At 41.1% G+C, this 22,430-nt stretch overlaps 1 protein-coding gene across 9 annotated transcripts; it reads left to right on the top strand.

Moving 5' to 3' along the window:
- The first annotated feature begins 247 nt into the window (after positions 1–247).
- LOC113149642 (clathrin coat assembly protein AP180-like) lies at positions 248–22,409 on the top strand. Of its 9 annotated transcripts, XM_026341859.1 has the most exons (24): positions 248–1,331; positions 6,977–7,119; positions 7,648–7,723; positions 7,966–8,068; positions 8,260–8,353; positions 8,451–8,562; positions 8,654–8,760; positions 8,853–8,894; positions 9,556–9,629; positions 9,973–9,978; positions 10,569–10,581; positions 10,673–10,803; positions 10,914–10,987; positions 11,246–11,260; positions 11,845–12,030; positions 13,934–14,032; positions 14,721–14,975; positions 15,613–15,699; positions 16,374–16,442; positions 18,545–18,631; positions 19,227–19,288; positions 20,403–20,486; positions 20,610–20,717; positions 20,898–22,313. In XM_026341859.1, the coding sequence occupies exons 1-23, from the start codon at positions 1,202–1,204 to the stop codon at positions 20,694–20,696; spliced, it is 2,136 nt and encodes a 711-aa protein (XP_026197644.1). In that variant the 5' UTR covers positions 248–1,201; the 3' UTR covers positions 20,697–20,717; positions 20,898–22,313. The 9 variants fall into 9 exon arrangements, 8 of the variants coding, with proteins under 8 accessions (XP_026197644.1, XP_026197638.1, XP_026197637.1 ...); XM_026341853.1 differs by lacking the exons at positions 14,721–14,975; positions 15,613–15,699 and having other exon boundaries at positions 248–899; positions 1,040–1,331; positions 20,898–22,406; XM_026341852.1 differs by lacking the exons at positions 14,721–14,975; positions 15,613–15,699 and having other exon boundaries at positions 248–903; positions 1,040–1,331; positions 20,898–22,406.
- Positions 22,410–22,430: the final 21 nt, after the last annotated feature.

Below are 22,430 nucleotides of genomic sequence, written 5' to 3'. Positions count from 1 at the left end.
ACTACGAAAAATGTCCAAAATAAGCATGAAAACAACGTTTTGAGCCGAAATGTTGTGTCAAGACAAATTGCCCATATCTTAACTGCTCTGTGGGGCAAAATATAACCCAGATCCAACATGCTACAATAAGTAAAAATGTAAAACGTGTGATATTTCACCTTCATGTGTGTCATTCTGCGCATAAACCGCACGCTCGTACAGTAACCCTTCAGTGCACACGACTCTCTTTGGAGTGACCCCCCTTTAAGAGACGTGGGATGCGACGTGTGTCATCCAACCCTGTCCGAGCACCTGCTGTGGGAGGAGCGTGTGGATGGACATATAGACAGAGGCCAAATAAATAAACAACCATAGGGGGAAGGAGAAAAAAGGAAATTCCCTACTGTCCTTTCCTCTTCTAGAGCGTCTGCCGCCGTGTAGTGCTGGCGACACCAACGGGGGGAGCGGCGCGTATTTTCTGCTGGTCCGAGGAGAAGCCCACACAGCATCTGAAGCAGCGCTCCTGAGCCAATACGGAGAAATCAGAGCAGAAAGAAACACCGCAATCCTTCCTGCGGGCTCTTTCTTTTATATCTGAACCTTTATTTGGCTGCTCAGACGAGAGGACCTGATGTGCGCTCCAAACGGGATATTTGACCGACCTATGGAGTGTTGATTTACATGCCACATCCCCCCCTCCCCTCCACAAAATATATCATTTTTGAACAATTAGGACGAACCTCTCCTGCGCTGTTCTTTTCATTGGCCTATTTTTTAAAAAAAAAATAATTCTTTGCGGGGTGAGATGACAGCTTTCATTGCCAGTTGAGTGTTACATAACCGAGCGGCTTTAGCTGTCCACGGTGCTGAACTGAGCGCTCGGAGCCGACGCGGGACGAGCCATTGGGGAATTCACAACCGTGCGTAAGTGTGTTCATGTCACCGCGCATATTATCAACGTGAGCGCACGATTTGAGGCGAAAATTACCGCTTCTCTCGGCTGTTTGAGCTCATTTTTACGTGCTTTTTTTTTTATATTTTTTTTATTCCGCCCACACAGAAGGTCACAGGCCTGTTCAGGCGGAGAAGAGGAAAGAACGGGATCTGCTCATTGAGCCACTACAGGGAAGCTGCTGGGTTTTAGTCAACATTTTTTTTTTTTTTTAACATTGTCCCTGTGGTTGAAATACATTTCTGAGGTGGTCGATTCAACGGAGAGAAAATGTCGGGGCAAACGCTCACGGATCGCATTGCCGCTGCGCAATACCAGCTAACGGGATCAGATATGGCCCGGGCTGTCTGCAAAGCCACCACTCATGAAGTGATGGCGCCCAAGAAAAAGCACCTGGAATGTAAGTGTAGCCCTTCATCCTTCCCCATTCATTCTCCATGAGCTGATTTTTATAGGACTTACAGTGCGTGCAGGCCTCACACACTGCACACGTCCTTACACACCACATACCATCACAGTCAAATGGCATATGATATGATTAGGATCAATCATGTGTTACTTCCTTTCGCTTTAATGGGTGTGGTGCTACAATGAATTGATTGTAGTCATGGTGATGACCTCTCTGGTGACCCTCTGTGTCAGCCTCCAATAAAGGGGATGGCAGCCCAGTGACAGAGGGCAAGAGAAAGTAAAAGAGGGAGAGAATAAAGGGACATATGTAAAGGTAGAGTGACAAGGCATCCTCAGAGCCAGGCCCTTTCATTTCCATTTTCTGTCCTGTAAAAGCCGCTTTCCTTTCACACTGTAACTTTATTGTGTAAGAGGAGGTGAAGACTTGCAGGTCATGAGCACAGACACACATAAGAAATAAAAATGTAACGCCTCTGTTCAACCTGTGCAAGTTTAGAAGTCACAGCTGAATAAAATTCAGATAAATCCAAAATATTAAGGATAAAGATAATAAAATCAAACCTCACAGCTTTATTGACACATCTATACATGACAGCATGTGCCACCTTATGACAAACCATGATTAATCCCTGTCATCTACCACAAATACTGAGTCAGACCAAAGCAGTGGCATGGCAGTGAGTACAGATGGTGGTGGCAGTCTAGCTGGCTCCACGCGACTTGTAGTTTTATGTCTGTATGTGGTCACTGTGCAGGTCTGTTCTCCTGTCTTGGGCAGAGGACCTTATATCTTGTGATCCGCTCTCCTTCTGAATAATTTAATAATCAGCCAATGGCTGCCTTGCATTATTTACACAGCCAAAGGTGATAATGCTAATGCCAGGATGCACCAAAGACCATTGCTTCCTCTTTGTCTGTTGTGCCGATGTGTTTGTTGCCTGTGTGTCTGTTACTTTTGACTGTATAGAAAAAAAACTGTCACAAGTCATGACCTCTTTCTCCACCGGACCCTCCTAACACAAATAATGCCGATCCTCTGGCGGATTCTCCTTTGCTTTTTATCTAAGTTGATTCAACCTGGTGCACTAATGGACATTTTGTCCTCTTCACTGTTTTGAGTCTGTGCAGGTTTTTCTGTATCCATTTCTAGGCCAATTCTACAAGCTCCCTGCATGTAGGCCACTGTGCCTCTCTTGCACGTGTGTCTCGGCTGGTGGAAATTTCTAACCTAATAACACTGAAAACCATTTCACTCACACCTACAAGATGTTTATAGAAACAGACGAAACCTACTCTACTTAATATTAATAGCATTTATTCTTAGACTGAAAATGTGAACAAACAAGTCAAGCACTGCGAGTAACTATAATGAATTCACTAAAAGGTAAAGGGCCACCCGAATAATTAGCCACTTTTCAGCATTTAATATTTGACTATGGGTTGTTTTTATTCCTTTGTCATTGTGACACTGTCTCTGACCCTTGGGGTGGATGTGGGTGTATGTTGGTGGTGGTGCAGTACAGTTCCCATGGCAACACATTGAGATTGTCAGGGGATGGCACTGTAATGACAGGGGAGACGGGGGGACTGTGAAAAGGACGAGGGCAAATGACAGGCCTGTCATCTCTAAAGTGGAGCGACACTGACAATGAATGTATAGTTTCTAAATAGGTACTAAATCAAAACACTTAATGATGTCTGAACACACTTTATTGGCCTTTGTGTGTGTTTGGAAGAGCAAATTAACCATCATTGTTTTCTCATGGCTTTTAATATATGAATAAGGCAACTAATGATAAACAGTCTAAAGCAGAAGCAGCTGTGGGTGTGTAACAATATCACAGGTGTTATTTTACCAGGATTTGACTACAAAATAAAAGCTGAAAGTAGCAGTTTGTGAACCCTTTGGAATTTTCTCTATTTCTGCGTACATATAACCTGAGACATGATCAGATGTTCATATAAGTCTTAAAACTTGATAAAAGAAACTCAGTTAAACAAATGAGACAGAAAATATATTTATTCACACATTCATCATGCAAATATTTGTATCACAAAATATGTGTGAACCTTTCAGAAACTGGTGTGACCCCATTTTGCAGTAATAACTTGAACTAAATGTGTCTGGTCGCTGTTACATGAACTACCTGCTTCAGGAATGTCAGGACTTTGACTATTTCAAAATGTCAAATGAACAACTAGTGTGTTTGCGGTCATTGTTTTGCTGCAGTTCATGGTTAATCACTATTTTCCGGTAGAATTTTCTGCTACGAATTCATAGTTCTGTCAATGATGTCACGTCATCCTCGTAGAGAGGCAGCGAGGCAAATGCACGATACTGCCACCACCATGTTTCACAGATGGCATAACGTTCTTATGCTGCAATGCAGCGTTTGGATCTTCACCAAACATAGCTCTTCTCATTTAAGTCAAAAAGTTCGCCTTTGGTGTCATCTGTCCGCAGAACATTCTTCCAGCAGCCTTCTGGCTCGTCCATATGGCCTTGAGCAAACTGTAGATGGGCAGTAATTTACTTTTTGTTCTGGCTTCCTCCTTCTATCTCTGCCATGAACAATATTGTTGATCTATATTCATCTGATGGTGGACTCGTGAGCAATGGTATTGGAAAATATGGATTGGATACTATTTCTACTATGAAAAAATTATACCTACCTGAATTCTGATACATTTGACAATGAATAGTATATAGATGCATTTAAAAACCAGTTGAACAGGTTCTGCCACAACTGCACTGGAACTAGCTGATAGCTGACAGGAATTATGCAATCTGGGTGAATCTGTTCATTCGCTCCATGTCCTGTCTAATTTCATCTGGAATATTCTGGCTACAGCCAGAGTGGAACAGGAAAGACTCGCACAGTCAAACGCAAACATACACTCGCACAGCATGAGGCCTCACAGTTCATTCTTAGAACCCTCCTGCGGGCCGTGGATTACTGTAAGAGTCTTTATTTAGCTCCGTCAATCCTCATTAGAAACACACACACACACACACACACACCAGTTGTATCACAATGTTTGTTTGAGGTAATGATGCCACAACAGAAAACATGGATCATAGCATTTGCAGGATTGTGGCTGATACAGCTACACATTAAACACCTGTAAACACACACTGTATAGTAACACACCTGGATACACAGTTATTAGTGGGTTTTATGAGGTGAAACACGGAGAAAATGGCTGTGAAAAATGTGTGCATGATTATATGAACTTGTAGCCATACCAATGACATGATAATGTTACATAATCACATTTCAGGCGTTGCGGACCATGTCTGGCTTTGTGTGTCATTTCAAAAGGCTTCGTGGGAGTGCAGTCTTTTCATGGGGAAGTGGCTCTAAATGATGGACAGAGAAAAGGCAGTAAAGTCACAACACAGACAGTGGAAATAATCAGAAATAGAGTGAGATGTTATCAACTCTATCAACACTCTATAAACTTAAAACTCATTCACAAGCATTTGAACAATAATTTTCCATTTTGTGCTGCAAAGATAATTAAATGAACCTGAATCGTTATACTCCACAGCATTGGTGACAAAGAGCAGATAATGGAGATGTGTTAGATGAAGAACATGGTGTGAAAGGAGGTGCGTGACAGGTGTGTGTGTGCTGAACGGGGGATGGGTGGTGAAACAGCCATCATAGAAAGACTAAAACCAGTGATTAGTAATAATCTGTTTACAACCCCCCCATCCTCCCTGTCCGTCCTGCAAGCCTCTTTTGACCTTGAACAACCTCACTTGTCCGACTCTCATATCTCGGCGCTCTTAAATGTCCACATTAGTGATTCTCAGCAGACTCCCCACTATTCTCGTAAGTGTCAGCTCTTTCTCTTCCTCCCCGTTGCCCCTTGCTCATCACCTTCATGTATTTTTGGTCTGGTCCACAGTTTGGTACATGCAGTACCTACTTGAGGCGAGGCCAAGGCCTGTTCAATGTAATGTCCTTCCTCTTCTTCCATTATCGGAGTCGTCTGCCAATATTTGCTGCTTTACTGGACACACTTAATCCTGCTCTGTCATTTAGATTTCAACAAAAAAACTGATCACATTTCAGGAAATTGTTTGATAGTGTTCACATTTTAACACCACTTTGCCTTTGTATACATTTGTGTTGTGCATGCCAAATGTGTTTTAGTATAGGGCATATATTAACTTAAAGTGCTCTTTCAAATGCTATTCCTTCTGCTTGTATATTTAGATTTCTGTTCGTTTGGCCATCTGTCTACCACAGATCCTGCCTGTCTCTGGAGAAATAACCCCAATACATCATTAGAAACTCCCACATCTCACTAAGAATAAATACAGTGTTAGATATGTTAATAATTTACTGTAAAATCGATTTGTGGATACTGCTAACTTGCAGATTACATAATCTAGTGGTGTCACAGTGTCAGGCAACATTGTCGGTCACAAATTTATATTGTTTAGGGTCATTTTAAGCCATTTCTGAGACTGCTGGAGCATTTTTGAGATTTATAACACATATAGGTGATGGAGGCTAATCAGCGTTTTAATGAAAGGTGGTGCCACCATCTGCACCTGCGCACTGTTTAGTGGGTACAGTATGTAAACACTGCAAAAACATTACAAGTCAAAGCACAGGTAAGCCAAAGCTAACAGCATGTACAATATAGTGTTAACAAGCTACATGCTGTGGTCTTTGTGTAGTTACATAAGTGTACACGCTTCTACTTGAGAGTTGGCGACAGTTCCCCAACTGCATTTAGTGTAGGAAGAAAGCTAGTGTAACTCAGCTTCTGAATGTCACTGTACACAGATAAATTATTAGCTCCACACCCTCCGCCAAGACTTGCATGGAAATGTTTTCTATTTTCCAATTTTTCTATCCAACATTCCCAATAGGTAATGTAAAAAACAGCTCTAAATCTTAGTATTACATTCATCTGACATATAGTTTCAGTAAATGGAATTCAATTTCCATACAATCCATCATATTTTAATGATTAACAGCAAGTTCATCATGAAATGTTTCAGATACAAAGTGTAGACTAAACAGAAATAAATTGTGCCTGAATATGTGTGACATATAATCATATTTAAATCTCTGCGTAATTCCTCTATCATCAATTTGTGTATCATGGCTGTCCAATGCATTGTCACATTGAAGGAGCTACACGTCTTTACATCCCACTGCACCTCTACACGGTATCCCCCTTTTGCACTGATGAAACTGTCTGGGCACTTTTATTGAGGCCTCTCTGTCAGTCTGAGTGTCTGAAGTGAGCTGCCGCCCTGTGTGGGGAGATGACAAAGCATTATTCTCCCTCTGCCTTGTCAGTGTGTGTGTGTGTGTGTGTGTGTGTGTGTGTGTGTGTGTGTGTGTGTGTGTGTGTGTGTGTGTGTGTGTGTGTGTGTGTGTGATTGTGCACCAGCATCATTTTGAAATATGCATCAAGTTTTCCTCTTGGCTTAATATTGTCAATGGTGTCTGGTGCAGCCCTGCAGTGAATGAATGTTTAATCAAACTGTATAGGCATTTCTCTTAGGATAAACTAACAGAACCTTAACTGTTATATTTTCAATTTTCCAAACTGGACAACCACTTCTAGCTTGAACGATGATGTTTCTTTGCGACTTTGTTGCAGACCTGGTGTCAGCCACCAATACCACCAACGTGAACATCCCTCAGATGGCTGACACGCTGTTTGAGCGGTCCACCAACGCCAGTTGGGTGGTCGTCTTCAAGGCCCTTGTCACCACCCATCACATGTGTGTCTACGGCAATGAGGTTCGTGAATGTGACACAGACTCATCGCATCTGGTGCAATTCAGTTCAAGCCTGAATCTATTTCACTTATACTCAGAAACATAAGACAAATATAAATACATTTGATTAGTTGCTTTTTTAGAGAAGATAATGGCAGTGACACATGGTTTGGTAAATTATCATCCTATTTAAATGTACATTATAAAGAATGTGTTGATAATTAACTTGTGAGGTTACTACTTTGAAGAACTAACATTGATCCTTATACAGGTAGGACAGTGAGGGTTGTGTGTTGGGCTGATAGCTCTGACCAAAATTCCTGACATAAAGGAGATGAGACCTGTGGGTGCTGTGCAGGCCCAGTCATCCATGGAGTCAGATTGTAAAAACTGCCACATGACAGAATGAAAAAAGCAGCCAGAAAAGTCTCAATTATGTTTTTATTTTTTATTTTTATATTCTTTTTCCTCAGCTTTAATTGAATTTCTTTCCTTTGCTGCCTTTGACGAACACAAGATGTTTCATTGTGTTTTCTGTCCCTCCCTTCAGAGGTTCATTCAGTATTTGGCTTCCAGGACCTCCCTGTTCAACCTGAGCAACTTCATCGACAAAACTGGTTCTCACGGTACGAACACCTGAGTCTGATCTTTTGGTGTCTGGAGCATGCGTGTGCACATACGGTATAGAAGTTTACTGGCACATTATTCAACTTTCTCATTATCTGGCCGTGCAAAGAGAAACAGGAAGAGCTAAAACACAGAAAGACCACGCACATGCATAACACATGCACACTCTTACATAAGTAGATACAGTACATACATGCATGCAAACATATGCTGGTGTATTTTATTATTTTATTCTATTTAGGCTACGACATGTCTACATTCATCAGACGGTATGGACGGTACCTGAACGAGAAAGCCTTCGCCTACCGCCAGATGGCTTTTGACTTCACAAGAGTCAAGAAAGGGTATGTTAAACCGTGGATCTCAGTGTCTGTGCTGAAAGGCCTTGTTGGCTTATCACTAAACCCTGGCTTTTATCGATTCACCTCATTGATCAAGGACAGTTTTACACTTATTGCCACTTGTCTGCCTGGTACTGTATGTCTGTTCCTATCCCTGTGGAGCATCTAATCTTCCGTCTGTTGTATCCGTTCAGTGCTGAGGGCGTGATGAGGACCATGACCACTGAGAAGCTGTTGAAAGGCATGCCTGTTCTACAGACTCAGATCGACACACTTCTGGAGTTTGATGTGAGTCCAGCTTTTTCTTAATTTATGCTGAAGAATGTGACAGAGGTTTTCAGTGGCTTTCATTTCACTTGTCACCTGTTTCCTTTGCTCTCCTCAGGTTCATCCCAAGGAGCTGAACAATGGGATCATCAATGCTGCATTTATGCTTCTCTTCAAGGACCTGGTCAAACTGTTTGCGTCGTACAACGACGGAATCATCAACCTTTTAGGTGAGTTCATGATTGACACCTTAATAGCAGATTTTGCTTACTCATCTTAGATTACTAAATCTAAAAACAAAATAATGTTTTCTGTTTCTAGAGAAATACTTCAAGATGAAGAAGAGCGATTGCAAGGAGGCCTTGGAGATCTACAAGAGGTTCTTGACCAGGGTGACGAAGATTGGAGAATTCATGAAGCTGGCTGAGGTAAGGAACCACTGCAGTATGTTTATAATGATGCACGTGTCGTGACAAAGCGGCTTGGTAATGCTGATTTTAAACTCTTTTGTATTCAACAGACAGTTGGAGTTGACAAAAACGACATTCCTGACATCAACTACGTAAGTCAGCATGTGTCATGCTTTTCATATTTTGTTTTTATGTTGTTTCCTGCAAAGATCGGGACCAAGAATAATAATGCACATAAGTCTCATCCCTCGTCTCACACACACACATTTTTGTACGAGAGTCAGTGTGAGGACCCTCACTGACATAATGCATTCCCACATGTACTGCCTTACTCTAACCCTAACCATCTTAACCCTCAAAATTGCTCTTTAAACACCCTTCTCATTGTGAGGCCCGGCGAAAATGTCCTCAATCACACAAACGAGCTCATGTCTTATCCACCACCATCTCCCCACCCCAGTGTCTCCACCCGGGGGTAGTGGTCGATCTAGCAGACTCAGATGACGAAGACTGCCCCTTTAAACCTCTTGAGGACCCGGTAACCACATGGTGCCCTGGCTGAGTGCCTGTTTGTAGGATGGAGTGTCGGCTTGTTGATCCTAATTTCATTTGACAAATGCGTCACACGCACAAATCTTCCGTGCGTGTTTGTGTGTCTGTACATGCATGTGGATTGTGCAGTGAGATTTTCTGAAGCTCTGTCAATAGTTTCCACTTTTATGTGGTTATCAAAACGTAATAATTGGGTAAGAATTCAATTCAAGTGATGCATGGAAAAGATATTGATTACGCCTGTTCTGATTTCTTTGTCAGGCCCCAAGCAGTATCCTGGAGTCTCTGGAAACACACATGAATGGTCTGGAGGATGTAAAGGGTGGAAAGAAGGGGTAAGAAAGTGTGGTAGTATGGATTTTAGATTACAGCTTACACTATTGTAACTAAAAAGTTCCCAGTAAATTTGGTTGAATTATACAGTCAATCACGTGCTGTAATCTAAAGCATTGACAAAAAACATTTTTTGTTTTAGTGTGAGTGCTCCTTACTCCCATAAAAGAACAATTAGGATTAAATGACAAGAAAAGTAAAAGAGGTTGAGATGTGAGAAACTCCCTCGTTGTGTTTAATGAGCTGTGCCTCTGAAAAACCTGCCAATGCAGGTGCTGCATTTCAATAATTTCCGTTAACCCTTGCTCTCTTTTATTCCTCTTTATGTTCATTTGGAATCACCAGTGAAGGGTGAGCATTTACTGTATGTTTTGTTTGGCATTTACTAACCTCTTAGAAAACTGTGCAAATGCATTCACCGTCACCCCTTCCCTTCTTGGGTAAACCCACACATTATTCACATGTGAACTACAGTACGTAGGTGATCTCCATGTGAATAGCAACATTATGCAGCCTAGATAACTTGATTCACATGTGGAAATGCGTGTCCTGGTGTGATCACATGTGTGAGCTCTGACAGAAACACATGTCTTGATAAACTGTAATTCACCACATCCTAGTGTGCAATGACGAAGAGTTTTGTTCCAAAGTATTATTTATTAGTACAAATATAATATATTATTGCATTTTAGACAATGGTTGCTTGAGGTGTATTTTTCCATTTAATGAAAGCATTGGAAATTTGATAGTATATTTCTTTGGAAATTAACTCTTCGTATGATTACATATGATGCAGTCTGTTGCATACACATTCATTTGATTTTTCAAGTTTAACCTGTAACATCTTTGGGAATATATCAAATAATTTTGTTTCTTAATCAGACTGATCTGCTTTCATCAAACAAAAGCTCTAACAAATTCTCCTGCTCTTTCATTTCTAGGTCTCCAACAAAGGTAAGAAACACATTTGAAATACTCCTTATTTGTGTTTATTTGCTCCAGTGTGACGTACCACTGAAACGTTGCTTTCTTGTCTTTCTTCCAGGGGTCTCCAACAAACAACGTGTCTCCTACATCGACTCCAGCCAAATCTTCAAACGCCGTTCCCACACTGCAGCCTCCCCCCGGGGAAAGTGCTGGTGCAGCTGCTGCTGCATCTTCAGAGCCAGCCGAAGAGTAAGTGACAGTTCTCTAAATAAATAAATATAAATAATTTTTATTCGGTGAGTTTCAACCTCTGCAGAGATTGATGGATCTGTTTCTGTTTTATTCTCTCTTTCTCGTAGTTCTCTGTTGGACCTGGATCCACTTGCCTCTTCAGGTCCCTCAGTACCATCAGCTGCCCCCACGTCTTGGGGTGGTAAGTCTCCCTCCATGTCTACTCAGGTGTTGCTATATTGGAAAGACCCCTCTGTTAGCATTTACATTTATTGGACCACTCTCACTATGAATGGCAATAAAATCAGTTATTAAAATATTTATATATATTTTAGAGAAAAAAAGTTAAATTTAGTAGCTGAGTTTTATTCTGAAATTTTACCACTTTCCACTTTAGGAGAATAAATCGATACAGTCTTGAACTTGTTTTTCACTGTTCCCTTGTTTTCTGCTTCATTAGACCTTCTTGGATCGGGTGAGTGCTACTCTCCTATTCACCTCCAGTCTCTAGTCTAGACCAGAGTAGTTTTAAGTCATCCTCTGTACGTGACCTTGATGCCATTTACTTTTTTTCTCATCAAATTCTAATGTGTAATTGAGGTGACCTGAAAACATCATCAATGTCTTAATCCAAAGTGAACTTTTAGTTATATTTAATCTACCAATGTCACGTGGTTACCTCCTTGTTTGTCTCCTCAAGTTGTTCTCTCTAGTCTGAGTAGTGTCTTTGTTTCTATCTGCCCTCTCTCTCCCCTCCCTCCACATACTCCACTGTCTGTTTTTGGTTTTCAATGGGGGCTATTATGATTGGTTCCTTTTTATTTGCCGATTATGATTGATGATGGCGTTGAATCATTTTGCAACTTTAATTTGGTTGAAATTCGGATTTTACTTTGGTCGGTTAACTATAAATGATCTTAACTGGGTTTGATTTGAATTGGACTTTGTTTTTGCTTGCTTTTTCTTCACGGTGACTCAACTGGTTATTTTGGTTATTCTTTTGGGGTTTATTTTGATGCCTTTCTTTGGGAATTTTGAACGACCCGTTGGTACTCGCAGAAATGGGCGATTCCTTGCTATCTGAACCCACCCTCACGGCAGAGGCCGCCCCTACCCCCGCAGCAGCAGCAGCAGCAGCAGCACCTCCTACTCCTGCAGCGGCAGAGCCTGGGGTCTCTCTAGCTCCTCCCACTAGCACAGCAGCCACCACCTCCCCTGGCGCCACCAATATGGATCTGTTGGGAGGTCAGTGGGCTTCCAGAAAGTTCTCTACGAAAGAATTACTCTGGGAAGCTCAAACCTAAAACCATCACACAATGTGATAACACACATATGCATGTCCAAACACACACAGTATGAACCTTACTGATTTATCCGAGATATTGTCTGTACCCTGCTGACAAGGCTGCTTCATCAAAAACAGTCTCATTATGCTGCATTTATGTCATGTCAGAAAAAAACATTTTTCACGATAACAACTCGGGAGCTTTCGTGCAGTAGTCTCCCACTACAGTATGTTTGTCGCGCTGTTGCTGCTGCCGTTTACTTAGCTAATTGTTCATTGACAAATAAAATTAGGTCTAAATGTTTAGGATATTCGTTTTAAATAAATGCATTAACATTATTTGTTCTAAAATGCATTTTGTCCACCTTCATCTGCTGGTAATTGTGGTTTTGTGGGCAATTTCAAAACCATTATGTTGATGCTTTTGCTATTGTAGCTGCCAAAAGTGGATATTGTAGTGGTTAGAAATTCCAAAAATCTTAAAGAAGTAATAATAATAATAAAAATAAGTTTTTATGCATGGTCTTGCCCCGTTGGCAGCTTATAATATGGTTTAAGTGACACGACTTGAACGCAGCATTTAGCTATTTTCACTCCTTTATTTACTCTTTCACTACTACCTATCTTATCTTACAACATTAGAATTCAGACTAATTATTCAGACTGTTAATAATGTGAATGTAGTTCACTGTATAGAGCATGGAGAATAATTTTAGGCACAGTATTACTGATGCACTGATTTACACCTCCAGCATTTTCAGTTATCAACTTCCTAAAGATTATGGTGCACCTAAATATGATTAATTCTGAAGTAACACAATTGTTATGTCAGTGTAGATTTTTGATTTGAAAACGTCCCTTTTTAGAGCACTTTATTTGACGTGACTTTTCACGGTAAGGGTGTCGTCACCGCCCCCTCTCCTTTCAGCCTCTGTCACAGCTACCAAATTTGGACTAAGTTATCCCATGTTATCTAGAGGCACAACAATGTCAAAACAAATCTGATCAATCATCAAGAAACTGGACGCTGCTGATGATAAAATTTATCATTTTATCTAACTTAGACCCACTCTATAGAAAGGTTGGCCTGGCATGTATTACTCAGTTAACATAAAGCTTATCTTAAGATGTTAAAAAATAAATGTTTTAAAAGAGAAAAAAAGTTATGAAAGTGAGAGAGACAAGCATTATTACTTTGAAAAAGGCATTGTAAAATATTTTTTTCAGAAATATGGCACAATATACTATAATATATATAGAAAATTATGAAAATAAAATAATAACTTTTGTATTAAATACATCCTGCAGGGTGTTTATACACAGAAACACAGCATCCCATTTTTTTCGTTTTTATTTTTTAGGTTCAGCACACGCACACTGCACACAGCTACACGCTCTCACCTTCGGCTTGCACATAAACAATGTCACAGTCATGCTTTACATGCGTCTTGTTTGATAGGCAGACGTGCTTTTCTTTGACCTCAGTGAAAAGCAATTCTATCAAACCCTGTCACATGGCTACAGTTACACAAGTAGCTGTAACACGCCACCTAACACTTGCAGATTTCAGGCAGTATTCTGCTCGTTGTGCAGTAGATTAATCCTTACTGTAGTGCCTCCTGTCTGTATTGCCATTTGTCCGTTCACCTGTCCCTCATTAATGTCACATATTGATTCTGTGAGCTGCAGGTTTTTACATACAAATACAGGATTTGGACTCAAATGCTTTAGCCTAACTTTTATGTCTCTCTGTCTCCTCCTTATGTCTCTTGCGACATATTTTCTCTTTTCATCTTTACTTCTTCATCTGTTTCTGCCTCTCTGGACTCGTCTCTTCCCTGCTGGGGTTTGCACGAACCTCAGATGCCTTTGCAACACCTGCTCCTGCCACTGAGGCCTCTGCAGCAGCAGCTGAGGGTGGGGCTGCCGCTACGTCCGCCCCAGCCGCCACTGCTGGAGCTGGTGGGTGACTGAATGTCAATCTGTACATACTTGTGTGTGTGTGTGTGTGTGTGAGAGAGTGAGTGAGTGAGTGAGTATATACTAACACAGTCTGATACACTGGTCCTTCAGTAAATTGTTGGTTCTTAAAGTTAATCTTATTAAATTATAAAGGTGTTTCCATTATTTAACCACATACCATTTATATTACGAGGCCCCACTAAATATATCACACATATTTGTATGACACAATGCAGGTCAACAGCAGCATAATAAAACAAGAGGCTTTGTGCAGAGAACGTAGGAGTGCAGATTCACTATTCATCGCTGCAGGTGTCTGGACAGTGCTATTATTGTTACCATGGCGATTGTGAACAATGCTCTTCTCGTCTCTTGTCTCTTGCATTTTCTGTTAAGGAGACAGTTGCTGTGGTTTTGGTTGTAGCTAAGTTGTGGCTTGTTGTCCTGAGCAGGTGTGAAATAGAGGTCTTCTCTATTGTTTAAAATCACAGATGTTATTTTAAGGTTTCGACTGACAGCAGGAGTATGTTGGAGCTCTGAACATTGTCTGCTATCATTCCTCTGTTGCTTTTTCATTTATTTCTCCTCATTCTCCATGTTTATCGCAATATTTTATGGTCTGTTCTGTTTTGTATTAATGTCATTGCCTAACATACCACCTCTCCATCCTCCCATTTCTTCACCAAAGACCCCTTCGCTCCCTCCGATGGTAACACCACCACAGCATCTTCAGGTCTAGACCTTTTCGACATGATGGCAGTGGAGAATAATAATCCGGGTAGCTCGCTGGATGCCTGTTTTAGCACTGTGGTACCCCAGTCCTGTCCCTCCCCTTCCCCTTCTCCGCTCTTCGCCTCCGCATCCAGCACCATCACCACCACCGCAACCATTTCAGCTCCCATATCCCCCAGCACCGCCAACCCCGCAACTGACCTTTTCAGTGGTAAATGTTAAAGACATGTGATCCGGTTTTGATCTCACTGTCTTGTCACATTGATAGCCATCTTCCTGTTTCCTTACACTGCTTGCTATCCTCTCCTCTCTCCACACCTCTTTTAGTCTTCTTCATTGCACATATTGACGGTCCTCTTTCCCTTGGCTGCTGTTTGTGAGCATCATCAACATTTTAAAGTGTTTGAGCATTTTGATATTCATGTCTTCGGATGTGCACGTGTCCGTAGATCTGTTTGATTCCATGCCAGACACAAGCTTCACCATAGCAGACCCCGCGCCCAGTGCTGACTTGTTTACAGCAGGTACCCTACTGCACTGAGTGTGCCTTTTTGTGTGCTCCTGCTCTCATATCCTGTCTTGCCATGTCTGTTTTCCAGCTTTGTCTGTGGCTTTAATCAGGGAAGAGAAAAGGAAATGAGATTGCTCTCTTTAGGGTCAGCTAAAAGCTATTGAGCTGTTTGAAATATTTACTTAATCACTCTTACGGCTTTCTTACTCCAGCATGCACTGTGAGCTCTGCAGTTGCAGCTGATAAATGTGCTTTATAATGAATCACAGTCAATAGTTTGTGTGTATTTGTGTGAGTGTTTAGGCTCTAAACATCATCTCCGCCTTGCCCTCCTCAGCGGATGTGTTCAGCTCCCCTGCCCCCATCCTCTCCTCTGCACCCCCTTCTAAAATTGACACGGGAGCCATCATGAACCTTTTCGGTGGTGGGTAATTCACCTGGCTGTCTGCCCACACTCTGCCCCCTCTGTTCATGAAAACATCATCAGAGAAGAGGAGTTAAATCTTGGAAGGCCATAAAATGAAACAACTAATAATATTAATCTAGTCATTCCTCAGGTTTTGGTAATGGCCATCACTCCCATATTGTTGCTGCACATACTTTTCATTTTAACGTTTAGTGTTTTACCTCATGAGGTTTGGCCGTGGAAGCACAACCTTAAACTATGTTGAAGTAGTCAAATTATTTATAAGCTGCAAGTAACTGCTTTGGCAGGAATTTTAGAGGATTTAATTAGCACAATTAGCTTTGTTGGTATTTATCCAGTGGGAAAAGGACCATGAGCACAGATTTTACATTGCACAAATGTCTGTATTTGAAAATGCATGTGGATGCTTTACTGTGACTTTTAAATGAATATAGGATTGTCATACGATGTGTTTGTGTGCGTTTTAACACAAAAAGCCATGTTTTCTAGTTTAATTTAATTGTGTACTTGTTCTTTAAAACTTAAACTCTAACTTTAAACACTTTGTCTGACATTAGCAGTGCAAAGCTGAAGACTGATAATTACCCCTTCTTTGCCCTTACGCTGCAATGGAAATGGCTCACCCACATTGACCCTGGCATGGCTCGGATGATTTTGGGTCGACCTGCCAGAGTCGACAGGAGGAGATACCCTAGCTGCTGCTGCTGCTCCTGCTGCCCCTGGTGCTGAGCTCATGTCAGGTAAAAAAAAAATTGATAACTTTCATGCAGATGTGTACAGTCAAGGTCATATCAACATGTCTGAGCCATCTCATGTAAATATTTCCATTTCAGTGAAACACAGCACTGTAACCATGGACTGATTACTTAATGGGCCTACTGTGCACAGGCAATGAGGGATCCAAGGGGTCAGGGGCATATCTTGTTGGAATATCACATGGCTCAGTTAAAGAAATAAGGAAAATAAGTTTTAAAATCCCAACTTAGCTATTTGCTGGATTTCTACCTCCCTTCAAAGTCACTTTGGATTGAACCATTTGCCAAATGAACAAATGTGAGCGAGTATGTGCCAAGTGAAACGAATGAACTTTTTCATTCATTCATTTTGAAATGTCACTGTATTAAAAGCAATTTGCCAGTAGAGTTTGGTTTAACGAAAGAATGACCTACAAGTCAGGCTGTCACTGATATTTCATAGAACGTCTGCAGTTTTAAATGTAAGGTGCACAGGGAACGCTGTGTAATTTGGACATCAACCTGCCTTTCGTCATCTCCAGTGTGAATTAAACTCTGAAATTCAGCAGCACCTGACAGTTCTGGTTCATCTGCAGTATGCTGTAGAACAAGGTGCAGACTGCTTTGGCACGTCTGTGCCCAGAGGCCTGTTGTCTCGTAATCATACATGACTGGAGCTACTGTTAATTCATAAGTAACTGCATGACACATTGTTATTATCTTGTGCGTTAGGGCCTTTATTGACATCTTCCTCTTCCGTGGTTTTAGAACAGCGATTGATTGTTTTGTGGCAACGTATCTGTTTCAATTAACTCTGGTAACAGTTAATGAAATAGTTTGCTGTTGACTTGTTGACGTTTTATTTGATTTATTCTCTAGAATAGATCTCATATTGTTTGTTTAATAAACCTGAGTGTTGTTCGTTCAGTGTCAAGTTAAAGTCTGATGGATTCAAACTGAATGTCCATAACGTGGTCATACGACACCTCATTTGCACAGCACCACTGTTGTTATTAGTCGTCTCAGAACTACTTCAGTGTTTCCCACATTTCACAGCTGTGCAACCTATAACTGTGGTAACTGTTGCCATGGCAACATCATCCCTGCTCACCTGGTACCCAGTCATCTCCTGTCCTGTGCCATTGGTCTTCATGTTATGCAACTGATGGTCTGCAATATAACTGCTCTAAGGCTTAACTCTTTCTTCCCCGTCTCTTTCTATCATTCACACAATAACCCCCTAATGGTTTCATTGTCACCCGCTCCTTTAAAACCTCATTACATTTTTTTCTCTCACTGGCATCTGGGCTTTTTTTACTTTCATCTCTCTCTCTCTATATATCTCTCTTCCTTGCTTCTCTCGTCCCATCTGGTTCTTGGGCTGGCTCATTGCTTGCTTCCTGCCATTTGATTGGGTGAGTTTCCTTGGTCTTTAACATGCTGATTTCCCACAGTGCATTGCTGCGTTGCAGTGGTGCAAGACGAGCTCAGCTGCACTGTCTCTTCTGCCACCACGTGCTTGATGGCTACAAAGTGTGTGTGCAGTACACATATTTAGTGCTGCGATTGACTCAGCTTCATTTTAGCTACAGTGCTTCGCTTATGATTTCTGCTGCAGTCACACACCGAAATAAATAACACATGTATCCTCAAATACTGAAAATGATTTGTTCAAATTGATATGTTGTTGTAAAGCTAAGATGCAGTTCTACTCATCACATGTAAATCATGCTTTATAGGTATACCATAGACATATTTTTGAAGGTGAATTTTCTCATTCCCAGATTATAAATGACTACAGTATTAAGCAGATGTCTCCTGTAGCAGATATTAAAATATTACTATACTGCCGATATTTCACACATTGTCCATCTACTGTGCTTTTTTAATATAAAGATAAATAGATATTTATGATATCTACCCAGTCTCCATGGTACTTCAATGCACCTCTCTTTTCTCTGTTGCCATGGAGACAATGGTTGTCGTGTAGTAAGGAGGTCTGCTACTGAGTTGGGGTGTAGTGTGAGAATAAGTTACACTGATAAATGCTGATATCTCCCTCCTTTTTTCATCATCTTCCCTCCTCCCACCCTCCCTCCTGCCTGTAGTATTTGATGGACTAGGGGATGTAATGAAGCCCACTGTTCCCCCTCAAGCAGCTGATGTTGATACATCCATGGCTAACATGGCAAGTAGTAAGTAGCCGTCTAGATTGATTAAAGCAACCTCATAGACATTGATTCAAATGAATAGTGAATATGTAAAGTTTACTTTCTTTCTAAGAGTAAGATGAGAAGATCATCACCAGTCTCATGAGCTGTTTTCTCACAGACTGAGGACAGTCAGCTTTCTCAAAAACTTATATGAGCACCTTTACAGCTCATGGCAGAGCTGCTCCACAACATACTATTGCTTTTGATATAAAATATTATGGTACCTAGACTTAGATATTGAAGTTTAAAATTACTATTAATCAAATTATTTTGAATAATAGGTGTGATGTTTAAAGATGGGACAGATCAGAGCAGCTGATAAGATATTTTAAATTAATCCTTACCTGGCTCTACCTTTATATTTAATTAACAGAAATGGTAGACAGACTGGTACGAGTGTTCTCCTCTAACTCTTAGAAAGAAAGTGAATCAATTCATTTCCTTGTTTTTTCACCGTGTCTTGTAACATGTCTCACAACCTTATGGCATCAAACCCTGTGTGCTTATAATGCATCAGTAAATGAAAACAGTGATTTTGCAGTGTCTCTCTCTCGCTCTCTCTCTCTTCGTTTCTCAGATCTCACAATGGGAACCACAGCGGCCCCTCAGGTAGCTCCCCCAAGTTGGGGCGCTCCCATGGTAAATGTTGTCTGTGTCTTGTAGCATGGAGTGGAGCCGCATGGCAGCACCAAACAGGCCATGCCTGTAGCAGCAATCACAAGCATTGCCTTCTTCTGGCTCTCCAGGTTTCAGGCCTATTGATAGAACTAGAAAAATGAAAAAATGTGGCAGTGAAGCAAGGAAATATATACAATACTTCTTTATATGACAACTGTGCCTCTGTTGATAAGGCAGTCATCCATTATACCCAGGATTAGTAGTAACTTGAACACTTGGTGCCTTAAATGCACCTGCCTGTACACAAGAATATCCCCAAAGGGATTAATGAAGTAATTATAGTTATAATTATTTATTATTTTTAATCAATCTCTACAAAAATTACTGATGGATATCATCAAGTCTATAATACTGCTGATGCTAGAACACATCCACTAATAATACATGTGCAGAAAATAGTCAGTGGTATCTACTGGAGAGTGATGAAGTGGCAATCATAGTGCCAAATTAAGACGCTGTTGCTTGGACACAGCTTCCTACTCTCTTAAGTTTACATTTTCTCCAGTCCAAGCAAGATGCCTGGTTCTCCCGCTCACAGCTGAACTCACTTCTTTGCTTCTAAGGGATATTCAGTTGTCTCTTTGATTACAACGGCTCTGAAACTTTCATCTGAAGATTTTGTGCAACAAGCTTCTTAACTCCTACTGCATGTGTAAAACAAAGGCTGTGAACTTAGAGGATAAGTTGGGGCTTTTGTTGTGCCGTGTTTATTGTCCACACTACCCTTACATCCATACGTACTGCTTTTATTTTATTTGTGTGTGTATTGTTTTATTGTGTTTGTCTGCGTCTGTCTTATATGTAGTATAACATCCCAAATCCTCCTCTCCATCCCCTCCACACCTTTAGACCATACCCATGGGTGTCCCTCCTTTTTTGGGGACTTACCCCAGCTTCAGCATGGTAAGACCACCTGTTCAGTCCAATCCAGTAATGTCCCATAATCAGTTTGTCAATCTTACATTACTGGACATTGATGGACAATGACCCCTTTAGGTGGCCCACACACCTTTGCATATAGCAAACACTATATCTTTGTGTCAATTCAATTCCCTCCTGTCTGTCTGTGTGTAAGCCCGGGGCACCAGGTGTTGGAGCTCCCATGATGCCCATGGTGAGGCCAGGCTTCCCTGCCACCGGAGTGACCCCCGGAGCACCGGTAACACACTAATTCCTAACTTGGTTATACACAGATTTACATACTCATGATGTCTGATACCTAAAGGTCTAACAAATGGTCCAACAATATAGGTTTTGGTGCTTAAATTACATGTTTCTGCAGATGTCCCCTGGAGCAGCCCAGAGCCCCAGAAAGCCTCCACCACCCAGGAACGCTCTGGATGACCTCAATATTAAGGATTTCATGTAGACTGAGCCGTAAACTCCCAAGGTACCCCTGCCTTGTCTGTACCTATGGTATGGGTTTCTGTTGTGACGACAAAGTGAGATGTATTATTGGTTTTTAAATTTCTGTCTGCTTTATTTGAGTATTCATAAGTAGGCCTCACCTACCTGTTGCCATTGAGGGCACTTGTTTTAATCAAGTCTCATTTTGTCTCTCTGTCTGTAGGTTTGTCATTGTGTCTGGAGCTAAGTGGATGTGGATGTCTGCACTTCCCCACTGCCTACCCTCAGTCATGCCCCAGCCCTTCAGCCAACCAGCCATCACATCTATGACCTTTGCCCCCTGACGTCCTATCAGCTGCAACCCCTAAAATAACCTGCCCTCCTTATCTAACGTTGTAGCACAACTGTGAATGTGAACCCTAGATACAGAAAATGGAATTCAGTTTATGTGTGTGTGAGTAATTCAGTGTTAACCTTTACTTAAAATACAACAGAAAAACAGACAAAAAAATAAGTAAATGTGTATTTAGATTCATTCTGGATTTCTGCATATCAGCTGACTTGGAATGGTGGATATATGTTGGTTTCTTTGCGCATCTCCCAGACGAGGACTGTGTTGTTAAATGTGGACTGTGTTCAGTGTGTGTAACTTCACTGGCCTACCTGCCCCACTCCCACTCTTCTACCCCTGTCGTCCAAACTAATACTGAGCTATGTTTATGTCATTGAAGACTTGGTTGTACCTACAGTATATCTGCTTGGCTGTCCATCCTCCCACCTGTCTACTTCAAGATTTTGGAGAACAATTCTTAATCAAAACAACTTGCACTGCAAATCCGGACTTATCATCGAACACTTCGAATAGTGTTCAGTTTCATTTCTTTTTTTAGGGATTGTATGAACATGCAAAAATTTGTGAACTGTGTTCAAACTGACATATGCATTTTAGACTATTTTAAATGAGAGATTATACATATTTTCTTTATTCTTTATTTTGAGAGGAAAAATGTATCATATATTTTTAGTTACATCAAACTCTGGTTAAAAAAACAGCAAGTAGACTCAAAACGTCCCTCCTTCTTTGTACATACCTCTGGACTTGCAATCAGAGGCAGTTTGAATGGTTTACTCTTGTGCCCTCAGCTGGTGTGGAGTGATACTGCATCGTAGCATGCAACACGTGGATGCATTGTGCGTTCTCCTCAAATAGCTCGTTTCTTTGTCTCGGTCTCCACGTAGCACGACTTAGTGTCGCTGTGGAATACTAAGAGACAAAGACGCATTGGATTAATTCATTGGAAAGTGGCGTCTGTCCTTGTGACGCAGCAGTGGTTTGTACATTTGTTCATGTACTGTCACTGGAAGTTTTGGGGACTCACTGTAAAGCACTCAAGTATACGCTGGATGTTCTGTGTATTGTTTATTTACTAAAGTGACTGTATCTTAATCCATTGTGGCATTAACAAAGTGTTGAAAGAAAAATAAAGATGACTATGACACATCAAAACAAAAAAGAATGTGGGTAAATAATATTTGCTAAGTATTCGTATGAAGGCTGTGTTGAATTTTTGTTCTTTTTTTTGTTTTGTTTTGTTTTGGTTTATAATGGATGGCATAAACCTCCCTTCCTCACCCCCACCTGCATGTGAGTCCAAATGAGATGCAATAAAAGACAAATACACTGATCCAAACGATCCTCACGGCTTATCACTTATGTCTGGTCTGCTTTTGTGTAAAAAAAAAACAACTTTTATTA

The sequence above is a fragment of the Anabas testudineus genome, chromosome 24 (assembly GCF_900324465.2).
Source record: "Anabas testudineus chromosome 24, fAnaTes1.2, whole genome shotgun sequence".
Taxonomy (NCBI): Eukaryota; Metazoa; Chordata; class Actinopteri; order Anabantiformes; family Anabantidae; genus Anabas; species Anabas testudineus.
Note: the sequence above shows the minus strand (reverse complement) of the source record. Positions and strands in the feature narration are given on the sequence as shown.

Coding starts and splice junctions, on each gene's coding strand:
- LOC113149642 (XM_026341859.1), top strand. CDS start 1,202: ATGTCGGGGCAAACGCTCACGGATCGCATTGCCGCTGCGCAATACCAG. Junction 1,332..6,976: donor CAAGAAAAAGCACCTGGAAT/GTAAGTGTAGCC, acceptor ACTTTGTTGCAG/ACCTGGTGTCAGCCACCAAT. Junction 20,487..20,609: donor GAGTGACCCCCGGAGCACCG/GTAACACACTAA, acceptor ATGTTTCTGCAG/ATGTCCCCTGGAGCAGCCCA.